Source organism: Gobius niger (genome assembly GCF_951799975.1).
Source record: "Gobius niger genome assembly, chromosome: 4".
In the NCBI taxonomy this organism is placed as follows: domain Eukaryota; kingdom Metazoa; phylum Chordata; class Actinopteri; order Gobiiformes; family Gobiidae; genus Gobius; species Gobius niger.
Genome location: NC_136855.1, coordinates 17,211,319 through 17,223,246, shown reverse-complemented (window position 1 = coordinate 17,223,246; position 11,928 = coordinate 17,211,319). Strand labels below are relative to the sequence as shown.

The following is an 11,928-nucleotide window of genomic DNA, read 5'->3' as shown; positions in this document are numbered from 1 at the left end:
TTAGTTAGGTTTTCAATCGTACCGGAGTTATCCTTCGTAGCAAAGGATTGTTTAAATTGTCATCAGTACTGGTTGTTGAGAGAAATGTACTAGTCTTAACAACCCTTCTCTACAACCGTTTTCGGTTACTTTTAATAAATTGACATCTGAAGTCAGAGAGGCATTTAAAGTCTGGTCAAAAATCACAAAAGAGATAATTTGATATGGATTTTAAAGCTCTACAGCTGCAGATGGCAGTCCAACATGTGTCCTAAAGCACCACAATGTCCCCAGTGCAACGCTCACAGCAGTTGAAAGTTATGTTTTCATATCGAGTATATGGGTGAAATCTGCCTATGCTCTTCTTATTATTTATAAAGTTTGATGAGTTGTCATTCAGGGGTGGATCTGTCTTTTCTTCGGAATGGGAGATTGGGTCCAGAATCTTCAGTACCTATTTCAAAAAGTATTCTGTCAATGTCGAGAACATTAAGGTTTTATAAATGATGTTTTAGTTAACTCGTAAATTTTAAGTACCTTCACTGCCATTTTCTCTGCTGGTGTGCTGCACAGTTGTTCAGCGTTTGTGCTACTGCCCTTGGCAGCAGTGCTGCTTGTGTTTCCGAGCAGGTGAGAGTTGATAGCGTCCGCAAGTTTGTAGTTTGCTGCAGCCAGTTCTCCGGTGCTGTGGGGCTGTGCACTGGGGTAGTACGTCTGCTGTCTGCCCCATTGGAGGGACACTAAGAGCTGCTCAAGTGATCTGTGCATTAGACCAAAATAAACATGTTAACCATCTCTAAACACTCATCTTCAGAACTGCAAGGAGTCTATGATTTTTCTGTGTGGGCCTAATTTTTTCTTTGTAGATTTGTATTTTATGTGTTAACATAAATAGAATCTTAGGAATAGGAATTTTATTCCTCGCCAAGATAATTGAATAAACTATCGAACGACAATTGGATTTTTGAGCGAGTTTCTGAAATATGCAACAATCAGGCAAAGAGCCTTACTTTCATAGCCTGGGAACCAGACTCCCCACTGTACCAGCGGGTAATTCCCCTCTGTATAAAAAAATATAGAGGGGAATCATTCTGGTCTAACCAGCCTGTTACTCTCATTGGCCAAGAGCCGCATGCATGTTCGCCACCTTTGCTCTAGAACTTATGAATCAACACAATGAAACCATGTTACCTGTGAGTTTGCATCATTTCTCTGGAGAACTCATCCCTTTCCAGGAGCAGATCTTGAATCGCTCCTTGGGCTTCTCTGGTCTGTCTCTGCAGAGCCACTCTGGCATTGGTCAGCTCCTCAGCCATCACCCTGAAGAAAACAATACTTACTGAGCATATACTCTAAAGCTGCTATTTCTACCCTGTTGACAACAGTGCATACTTGAACAGTTGTACCTGCTAGCGAGGAACTTGCTCCTCCATACGTCACATTGGATGCTCATTCGTTCCAGCTGCTCCGTGGTATGAGACAGGCATCTTCCCAAAGCCTCGTTCTCTAAAATCAGCTGGTTCTTCTCTCGAGCCAATCTCTCAAACTGGTATTGCAGATCATCACCCACTGAGGCCACCAGCAGCTTCTTTAATTCACGGTTCACCTAATAAACAAAGAAGCCATTTTTAAGGATAAGGAATAATTGATTGTCCCATCGGGTAATTTGTCCTCTAAAATTAAAATGGTTAATGTAAAGTGGTCATATTTAGTAAAATGGTAATGATCATCAAACAAAGATAAGTGTGAATAATGTGTGAATAGAAATCACATAAATGATTTCAACTTTAACAATAGTATTAAATATACAGTATGAAATGCTTATCTTTTCAGATAACAACGGTTTACAAATACCCAATAACTCATCTTATCACGTTTATAACACCTGTACGATACCTTTGAATGAGTAGCTGTATTTCAAACCTGCAAATCCTGAATGTTTCTGTTTACATAATGCTTACCTCTGTTTGCACACGTAGCTGATTAGACAGTCCCTCCTTGTCCTGGAGGAGTCTTCGTTCAGAGTTCTCTAGTTTTTCCAGTTGTATTTTCCAGTCCTCCACCAACGGCAACGGATGGGACCCCTGCTCCTCTCCCTGTTGTCCAGACTCTCCTTTGGCTTCTGCAGGGTTCTTGTAACTGCTTCTAGTTATCGCAGCTCGAGGCACCACAATTCTTATAGCTTCAACCTCAGTACACGCCTCTCGGTTTACCTTACCCAGATGGAGCACTCCGGGAGGCTGAGGGGTGACTGGGGGGGATGAAAGAGTGGACTTTGGGCAACGTTTTGGGCTGGCCACTTTCAGAAGGGGGACATTAGATGGACTTGGTGATGGCGGTTTGCCTTTGCCAACTTCAATTAAGGCTTTTGGTTTTTCTGTTTCCATGCCATCCCCTGGGCCTCTGACAGGCACATGGGCAGACGCTGTGAAAACAAAATAAAAACAATACTGATGAACTAAATCAGTATTACACAATATTATAGGTTTAACCTATCCAATACTTTATAACATTGTAAGTAAGTCTTATGCATCCTTCCTTGCTATATGGATGGATGATAAACACATACCCCTCACAGCAGTCGTCATGGTGGCGATAGTGACCAATGTTTGAATGTTTATGTCCAGACCTTCATGTAACCTGCGAGGAGCAAAGTAAAGCCTGTATTAACATTTATATCGCAGTGTTTACAAAAAGAACAACGAAGACCGCCAGTCAAAGGGCAAACTGATAACGTGGTGTGATAACAATGGCAAATATGATGTGTAGCCAGATTAGCGGAGGATTGTTTAAAACCAGCTAGATTTCGGAGGTAAAAAAAACGGTATTAAATATGATACGATTTTAAGAACATGGGGTACTTCGCTTTTACAATAATTATACATATTTAAGTCGTATTTTGACAAAACATACCTCAAACACTTCTTCGAAAAAGAAACCCTAAGCTTCTTTTTACAGTCACCGGATATCGCTGGCGTCAACGTCAACAGACGTCATATTGACCCTGGGTAGATTTTGTCAGGTACAATTTCCGGTCATGTACAATCACTCTCGCTGGCCCTGAACAAGAAATATCTTTGACGAGTATTTATTTCATTTATTATAATTTATTTTTGGTATAAATTGACAGGATTATAAGTTCACTTGTTTTGTATATCATATCTATGGTTTTAGGTTATATCATTAATTGCCTTGAAAACAAAACAAAGGGCTGTTGTACTCCAACAAGTTGTTTCCCCATTGATTACGAAAAAGGCAAGTTACTATGTTTCTTTATTCATGTTTCTCTGCATTTTTATTCTGGCCTAGGCCCAGTAAGATAATGTGTTTGGCCGAATACTATTTTGAATATTTATTATTATTAAACTTTGCCTCCAGCGGAACCTTTGCGAGAACGATGGATGCACGGAACATAATACAGTGAGCACTCCGTTGTTTGGTTGCAACTTTTGTAACTAATTCTGGCATTTCAGGGCCCTATTATGCGATCTAATCATATAACCACACGCACTTAGTTTTGCTGTTGTGAATTAGCAAGAAGATTGATGTAATATGGGAGTGCACGGACTTTGGCGATTACTGGAAAGCACAGGGAAACCCATCAACCCAGAAACACTGGAGGGGAAGATCCTTGCTGTTGGTATCCTTTATAAAATGTTTCTTTATTGACATGCCATCATACCTTTCAGTGAGATGTACGTACTTTGTTGTGCATCAACCTTAACGATAGCTTTCTAGACATCAGTATTTGGCTGAACCAGGCAGTGAAGGGTGTGAGGGACAGGGATGGCAACAGTGTTCAAAACGCCCACCTGCTCACTCTCTTTCATCGAATCTGTAAGCTGCTGTTCTTCCGCATCAGGCCAGTGTTTGTGTTTGATGGAGATGCACCTCTGCTCAAGAAACAGACTCTGGTAGGTCCATCTATGGCCTCATTTATCAGATTATAAATAGCACAGTAAGTGAATCATATAATGCTTAAAACTTGTATTTGTCCTTCCATTAGGCTCTGAGAAGACAGAGGAAAGAGGAGCTCAGTCGGGAGGCCAAACAAACCAATGAGACACTCCTCAGGACCTTTCTGAAGAGGCAAGCCCTGAAAGCGGCACTTGGAGATCGTAGGTAAAACGTCTTATTGGTTTTCTGTTTGTTGTTATAACCTATGGCTTAACTGCACATATTATTATATCATGTACTTCTGTTCCCCAGTCAGGAGCCGTTACCAAGCCTCTCCAGTGTGCGGAGAGATGAAGTGGATGACATGTATGTTCTTCCAGCTCTCCCTGCTGCAGAGGAGAAAGAGGAAAGCAGGTAATGAGCTCACCACCAGTTAACTTGAACATTTAATTGTTTTTTTATTTGTAATTAGGGCTGCAGCTAACGATTATTTTGATAATCGATTTATCTACCAGTTATTTTCATGCTTAATCGATTAATCGCTTGGCTGTGAAAGGTGCATGGAAATTGTATTTTTTTCCATTTTTTGACCACATGAAGCTAAAGTGGTGCCGCTTGAGGACATGTAAACTTAAAGTATACATTTGTAGGAGGCTCTTTGTGCTAATTCTGCTTTCTGATTGGATGAGGCAAAGACAGATATTTATGAAATTTACGATGTACAAAACACTGCAGACACTCACTTTAAAAAAAAAAGTAGGTTTTCATCCAAAATACATAATTGTCATGTCTTTTTTGCTCTATTTTAGTCTGTGTTCACTAGAAAACGATTAATCGATTACTGAAATAATTGACAACTATTTTAGTAATCGATTAGTTGTCGATTAATCGATTAGTTGTTTCAGCTCTATTTGTAATATTGTGTTCTTACAGCTCCGAAGAAGACGATGAAGAATCTTTGGGTGAAGCAACTGCCATCTCCTCATACCAGGTATTAATTTCTATTTCATTTTTGAATGATTAGAGACAACATATTATATTTCCATATCTCCTTTTTGCTTTGAACCTTTTAAGGATGATTTTTATGCAAACCCCAACTCCATGGACATCAATTCAGAAGAGTTTGCCAGTCTCCCCCCTGAAATGAAACATGAGATGCTGAAGGAAATGAAAGAGTTTTCTAAAAGACGCCGCACCATGTACCAAAAGCCTCCTGAGGTATTTGCACATTAACTTTCACAAGGCTCTGTTTATTTCTCAAAACAATGAACTTCTATCTTCATTTTCGTAGCAATCTGGAGACTTCTCACAGTACCAACTGGCCGGTTTGCTGCAGAGGAATAAGTTGAACCAGCGTTTGGTGGGAGTGGAAAAGGAGATGAGTGAGCGCAGTGCAGGCGGTGCCCCTCAGCTTTACGGGGATCAACAGAGTCACGATGTAGAGGCAAAAAGGCTGGTCTCAGAGGACAACTCCCACTACATCCTGATAAAAGGTACCAGTAAATATCACTATATTTTATTATTTCTCTATAGATGAGGAACAGATTTTAAAAAGTACACGTGTCTCAATCAACTCATGAAACAGATTTACTTCACAGGTGCCCCCAAAAAAGAGAAAGCCTCACTGAGTCAACCACAACCAGCGGCAGCACCTTGGTCCGGGAGCTTTCTTTCCGGCGTCCGGAGCCAAGCCTCTGACAAACCTGAACCTCTCTGGCGCCCCGTCTGTGATGAGGAGGACAAACAACAGGGTCCTGTGACTCAAGACAAAACTAAAGACCAAAAACCCCTTGCCCCTATGCCAGACAATGCAAAAGACCAAGCAGCACCGCCTTCACCACGGACTCTCAAAGCTATTCAAGCGGCTCTGGAGGACAACTCGGATGAGGATGATGATCATGATAACGGGGATGGCCGTGTGTCCCCGCGCACCTTGCTCGCGATTCAACAAGCTATGGCCAAAGAGGAAAATGACATGGATGAATTTAAAAGTTCAACCAAATCTTATGACCAACAATCGGTTCCGCAAGTGATTATTAGTAGCTCAGATGAAGAGGCGGAGTCAAGTCAAGTGGTTGTTAATTCAAATTTACAATGTAAAATTTTTGAAAGGCCGGACGGCAATGTCTTGGATATAAAAGACAGTTTATTGATGAGTAGTTCAGATGATGAGATGGAAGACGTATTGGCACAAAGAAACAAATCACTCCGATCTGCAGCGCTGCCTTGTGGACTGCCTGAGAAGTCTGGGGAACAATTTTTTCCACCAAAAATGCAGAGAAATTGTACATTACCTACTATTAAAGAAATTGGTAGCAACAGTGACATTTCGGGGATAAGTGAGACAAATGCATCAAATGGGGAAGCTGTTGTTCTCACAGATGAGTCGAAAAGCCCTTGTAATAACAGATCTTCACAATCTATAATACCAGAATTGATGATAATGAAGTCCACCAATCAAGAAGACATGAACGTTTTTAGAAAGCCAGAAGAAAAGGAGCAGAGCGAATCAGAAGGTAAAGATCTGATGTAGCTTTTACTTCAAAACAAAGTCACAATTTTGCTATTTCAACTATTACACCTTTTTGTTTGTTTACAGAAAGCTTTGTTGACGTCTCAGAAGAAGAAGACAGTTCAGTTCGAGAGAATGAATCGTCAGATGAAAAGACCAACGAAGAAGAAACTCTTGATGAGAGTTTGACAGAAACCACCAGCGAACCAGCGCATGTGTCGAGATCTGAGGAATCGGAAGAGAAAACACAAAAGCAAGAAGAGATGGAGATGAAGGATATAACAGAAACGCAGCCTTCTGTGTCAAATGAATGGGACCAGTTGGATGTGGTTAGTCTCTTTGTTGTCTATTTCACTACTTTTGCATTTATTATGATTGCAATGCAGTTACAAATAAAGCCTCTAGAGTTTAGTGGGGGCAGAAAATGATTTGACAGTGACACATAAACAATTCAGATTGATCACTTTATTACTATGAGGACAAGATTCCCTTTCTGAATCTATAGAATTTGGGTTAAACCAGGTAGACATATTAAGACATTTGTGACTTGGAATTACATTTTAGGTGACAGTGACTCAACTTGGACTCAGACTGAGACAGATTAAACAAATCAAGACTCGATTACAGCAACCGCTTGATGTGAATTGGAATCAGTGCGTGTGCTTTGTGTGGTAGGAGGAGTTGGAGGCGCTGGAGAGCTCACTCCAGGTGCAGCAGAACCGACTGACGGAGCAGAAGCAGCAGCAGGAGCGAATGGCCAATACAGTCACGGGACAAATGTGTTTGGAAAGCCAGGTAAGAGAAGAATGTATTAACCAAAAGAAGGCCAAATGCTCTCGCGATGTTAAAATGATTGTGGGCCTTCTTCAGATGGTGTTGCACATAACCAGTTGAGTAAAAACATAATAAAACTGTACCTACAAACAAATGTGCGTGTATAAATACAGGCATGTGTGAGCTTTGGTGAGGACTGATAACAGCTGAGGACTCCTACTTAAGGGATTATGTTCTCTTTCGTCTCTGTGCCAAACTTTCACAGAATGTTGGTGTGCGGTCGGATCTATTTCACAATCTTAGCTCAGTGTGAAACTGTTGCCCTACTGTGCATCTTTAAACAACTTTCACAACTATGATCTCAAGGGGCATATCATTATCTTCCCCATGGGTTACCTGATCTGTTTTGAAGATTTGCTGCTAATGATATAGGCATTTTGACAGTTTTTCTAACATCTGTATAACTAGTGCTGTAAAGTATTTGATTGCATTTCTAATTACTCTCACTTTTCAAATGTTAGAGGCTGCTCAGCCACAAGGGGACATGGCAGGACAGTTCCAGTTTATCAATGAGTGTGTGTTGCTCTTTTTGCTTGTTTTTGATTTCATCTTTTATCTTTGAAATGTTTCAAATGGCAAAAATACTTTGGAGTAGATTTAATATTTGTCTAAAACAGTGGTTTCCTGTTAACTCTTTTTGTCTCAAGCACGTGCTATACCTTTGTGTAATGCAAGTACCTCCTAATTTGAGTTTTGGTGACATTTTTACAAAGGTAACTTACTGTATGTTCTTACTGTATGTTCAAAATATGTATATTTGAAAATCCTCCCAAAACATTCTACCCTCATAAAGATTTATATGCAAATAGCCTTCAGTCTTTTTTATGTGAATACTTCCAAAGTAACTTACCCACGTACCCCCTGGAGTCCCTGTAAGACTGTCCAGGAAACATTGGTCTAAAAGAGTTCAAACATGGGGGGGTTTTCATGGCTAATATTTATTCTTTCTGACCCTAACTGATTGATTTGCTGCTCTATAATATTGTCCTGCAGGAGCTGCTGCGTCTGTTTGGGGTCCCGTACTTGATCGCCCCGATGGAAGCAGAGGCTCAGTGTGCGGTTCTGGACCACGCTGATCACACGCATGGGACCATCACAGATGACTCGGATGTTTGGCTGTTCGGAGGGCGACACGTCTTCAGAAATTTCTTCAGCCAAAATAAATATGTGGAGCATTATCAGTTCAGTGATCTGCAAAACCAACTTGGTGAGTAGGAGTTGCAGTGCTACAGATTTGATGGGTGGGGGTGGGAAAATGGCACCTCATAACAACTTATATCACGTTTTTTGATTATCATTAAGGTTAGTTGTGCAATGTGTCTATCATGTAACTAGAGATATCTGCTTCCTCTAAGAGTTCATACTCTACTGTAATTGGTTAATCCACTTGTCAGCTGCATAAAACAGAAACCACACTCACAATACAAGTGACTCATAACGCCCACCTGTACGGCATGATACGTATGTGGAAATATATGCACTAAAACCCAGACTCATCCATCAGATTGCCAGATGGAGAGGATCATTCAGATAGCGTGTCTCCACTCTAGAGTCCAGTGGCAGCGTGCTTTACATCACTGCACGCTTTTGCATTGCACTTTGTGATGTATTGATTGATTGCCAGGCATGATTGCATGCCTGGCCATGGAAACTCATTCCATGTTCTTGAGCTAAACTGAAGGCCACATTCAGTTCGGTGGCCTGTATTGATTCACTAGAGAATATTGGTGACCTCTGCAGACTATGGGTGACCAAATACTTTTGGAAATATAGTATATGTTACTATGAACTTAGGTAGCATACAGAGAGTCAAATGCTTGTATCCTGACCCCAACCTTGAATAAATGAAGGGGGTTTTCATAAATGCTTTGATCTCTACGTCTACTAATGTTCTTACTTAGTGTAAATGTGATATAAATGTGTTCTCTTTTCTAGGTCTGGACAGAACTAAGCTCATAAACTTGGCCTATCTTTTGGGGAGTGACTACACAGAGGGCGTCCCGGGGGTCGGATATGTGACTGGGATGGAGATCCTTAACGAGTTCCCTGGTCCAGGACTAGAGCCACTCATACAGTTAAAGTAATGTTCAAGTGATATGTTTTTTAACTGCATTAGATGAAATGAGCATTGACTAAATTCAACCTTTAAAGCCGTACTGTGAAAGATTTCACCCAGTAATTGCTACCTTTAATTTTATACAATCATCAAAATGCAAGCATTAGTTTCACTATGGGTGTTATTATTAGTAAGTTACAAGGAAAGACTCTGCAAACCCGGAAGGCGGCTGGTGCGTAGAAGACTGCAACGTTGCAGCAATAAAATTTACAAGAATGAGACTGTGTGTGAGAGTGTATTTACCGGCACCTCTTCTCAGACACCAGAAGACGTTGTTTTGAATACAAGAAAACAAATAGGTTTTGATAAATTCCATATGCTTTATTTTGATAAACCAATGTAAAAATAGCTGATCATTAGGAGTTTGCTTTTCACTGGCATGTTTGTTTAGGTTTCACCGTTTTCTCACAGTGTAGTTACTCTTGTAACGCTGCAACATCTAACCTGGAAAGCAGTGTGGTTTTAATCTATTTGATGATGTTATTGATTATACCCACAGTAAATGGTGGACAGAGGCTCAAGAGAAAAAGCGACTGACTGACAACCCCAAAGACACAAAAGTGAAGAAGAAAATTCGCAAACTGAAACTGCAGCCTGGATTCCCAAACCCCTCTGTGGCTCAGGCCTATTTAGAACCTGCTGTTGACCAATCAGAGAGCTCCTTCAGTTGGGGACGTCCACAACTCGACATGATCAAAGAATATCCTTACACATGTAAAAGCAAATGCATTGGGTCTCATTGGGAAGTGTTGAACTCCTTGACTGCTTTCATACATTTTGTTTGAGCCGGTTTGGTTGGACCAGTCGCAAAACTGAGGAGACCCTTCAGCCGGTGATGAAGCAGCTCAACATGCAGCAGGTATGAGACAGTGGACTGTGGGAAAATGGTCTTTGCATTAAATCAGGACAACATGTAGTTTTAGGTACGCAAGGGTTTTGATCTATGGGCTGGCGGACACAAGCCTACTTAGTTCTCAGTAGTTCTCAGTCTGTGGTTTGTACTTGGTTTTGGGGTTAGTCCTGATTTGGAGCTAATTAAGCAAAGTTTAATCCTTGTTCATACCTGATTGGAACAGGTATAGTCCATAATAGAGAACTGGTGTAGATCTGGTGGTATTCAAATATTTTCTTGCGTGGTCCATTGAGTCCATTGTCCTTCTTTGACAGCAAACAACTCAAGCAAACAACACACATTAATAAAATCCTACGGCACATTTGCAAACCACATGACAAAAATTAACTACAGAACACTTATGTGGCTATTCATGGTGGTGATTTTCTTTGGAACAAATGACTTGTTGTATATGTTTTTGTGGGCAGTGGGAACTTTATAGCGCCTGCCTGATGGAAGCAGAATGAAAGCATGAAGCAGCCGTACAAAGTTATTCAGCCTGGCTCCATCTTTCCTAACGAGAAATGTGAATGAGTTTGAAGACATGAATTAACATTGTAATTTTAAAAGCTGTTTATGACCATTTTCTTAGACGCAGTTGAGGATTGACTCTTTCTTCCGGATGGAGCGCCACGAGAAACAGGCGATTCGCAGCCAGAGACTTAAACGTGTGGTCACATGCATGAAGCGAAAGGAAAGAGAGGGAGGGGGGGAGGAGGGAGACGACAGTGAAGAAGAAGCAATCTCTCCAACCAAATCTAAGAAGAGCAGCTCCTCCAGCCCCACACAGACTCCAGGCAAAGACCAGCGGACACTGGCAGCGGGAGGGGGATTTCTTGGGTCACAAGTTACACAAACCAGTTTACCTTTAAAAGACAATATGAGCAATGGCAAAGAGAGCTGTGTTAAGCCTAAAACGGAAAAGGCCACACCACAGAAAGCCACACAGAGAAGGAGGAGCAGCAGTAGTAGCTCCGAGGACAGTGATGGTGATGGGAAAGTTGCAATGGTCATTGCTAAATCGGTGTTTGAAGGAAGTAGAAGAGGACGTGGTGCTACGAGAGCGAGGGGAAGAGGCAGAGCCAACGCAAAGGGAAAAAAGAAGTAAACATATAAGATTTGGTAGGAAAGTAAGAAATGAAAAAATTCAAGATTTCAGACCAGTTTCGACCAGTTGTATCAAATGCATTAACCAACCAATTACTGTATTATGTTATAAATTGTCTGCCGTCTAGAAATCAGGCAATTTCACATTTGATGACTGCATTATATGTCCTCTGGCACAGGTCTAAATTTATCTAGGCTTGGGATCAGCACATATTGATCTTTGTGACCCCTTATAGACTGATTACATGTGAACTATCCTTTCCACAGGTGGATTGAATTATAAAGTGTATAGTCAGTCTTTATGAATTCAATAATGTTGTATTTTGCAAGTGAATAATATTTTCTGAAGATGTGTAAAAGACAGTGATTTTTGTTATAAATGTTTTTCATTGACTTGAACTGTGGCCCAGATTTATTATTTCTCATCGAGCAGCGACAGGTGCAGAAGTCTTCACATGTAATATAATTGAGACAGTATTGCAGTTGCAATGTACCCAAATACTACTCCCGTACTAGTAGAGGTGAAGGTACACTTTACTGTCCCCTGTATATGACACATCCTTGAATGTTGTTGGGGAAAAAGGTGAACCA

The 11,928-nt window shown here is 40.9% G+C and overlaps 3 protein-coding genes across 5 annotated transcripts in view; 1 reads left to right on the top strand and 2 right to left on the bottom strand.

Annotated features, from left to right (window-relative positions):
• Positions 1 to 11,928, bottom strand: part of tpp2 (tripeptidyl peptidase 2) — a 161,841-nt gene that overhangs the window by 113,432 nt on the left and 36,481 nt on the right. The window lies entirely within an intron of this gene.
• On the bottom strand, positions 9 to 2,615 carry blzf1 (basic leucine zipper nuclear factor 1). Its single transcript, XM_079555896.1, has 6 exons — positions 2,549 to 2,615; positions 1,941 to 2,404; positions 1,386 to 1,585; positions 1,171 to 1,299; positions 517 to 739; positions 9 to 433 (listed from the first exon to the last, which is right to left on the bottom strand). Exons 1-6 carry the CDS (start codon positions 2,565 to 2,567, stop codon positions 251 to 253), a joined length of 1,218 nt encoding a protein of 405 aa, XP_079412022.1. The 5' UTR covers positions 2,568 to 2,615; the 3' UTR covers positions 9 to 250.
• ercc5 (excision repair cross-complementation group 5) lies at positions 3,413 to 11,350 on the top strand. Of its 3 annotated transcripts, none has more exons than XM_079555726.1 (15): positions 3,413 to 3,619; positions 3,718 to 3,893; positions 3,986 to 4,101; positions 4,189 to 4,290; positions 4,810 to 4,867; positions 4,951 to 5,094; positions 5,168 to 5,369; positions 5,475 to 6,392; positions 6,476 to 6,717; positions 7,067 to 7,183; positions 8,216 to 8,429; positions 9,158 to 9,302; positions 9,838 to 10,040; positions 10,115 to 10,197; positions 10,823 to 11,350. In XM_079555726.1, exons 1-15 carry the CDS (start codon positions 3,532 to 3,534, stop codon positions 11,336 to 11,338), a joined length of 3,324 nt encoding a protein of 1,107 aa, XP_079411852.1. In that variant the 5' UTR covers positions 3,413 to 3,531; the 3' UTR covers positions 11,339 to 11,350. The 3 variants fall into 3 exon arrangements, with proteins under 3 accessions (XP_079411852.1, XP_079411851.1, XP_079411853.1); XM_079555725.1 differs by having other exon boundaries at positions 7,064 to 7,183; XM_079555727.1 differs by lacking the exons at positions 3,413 to 3,619; positions 3,718 to 3,893 and having other exon boundaries at positions 3,989 to 4,097; positions 7,064 to 7,183.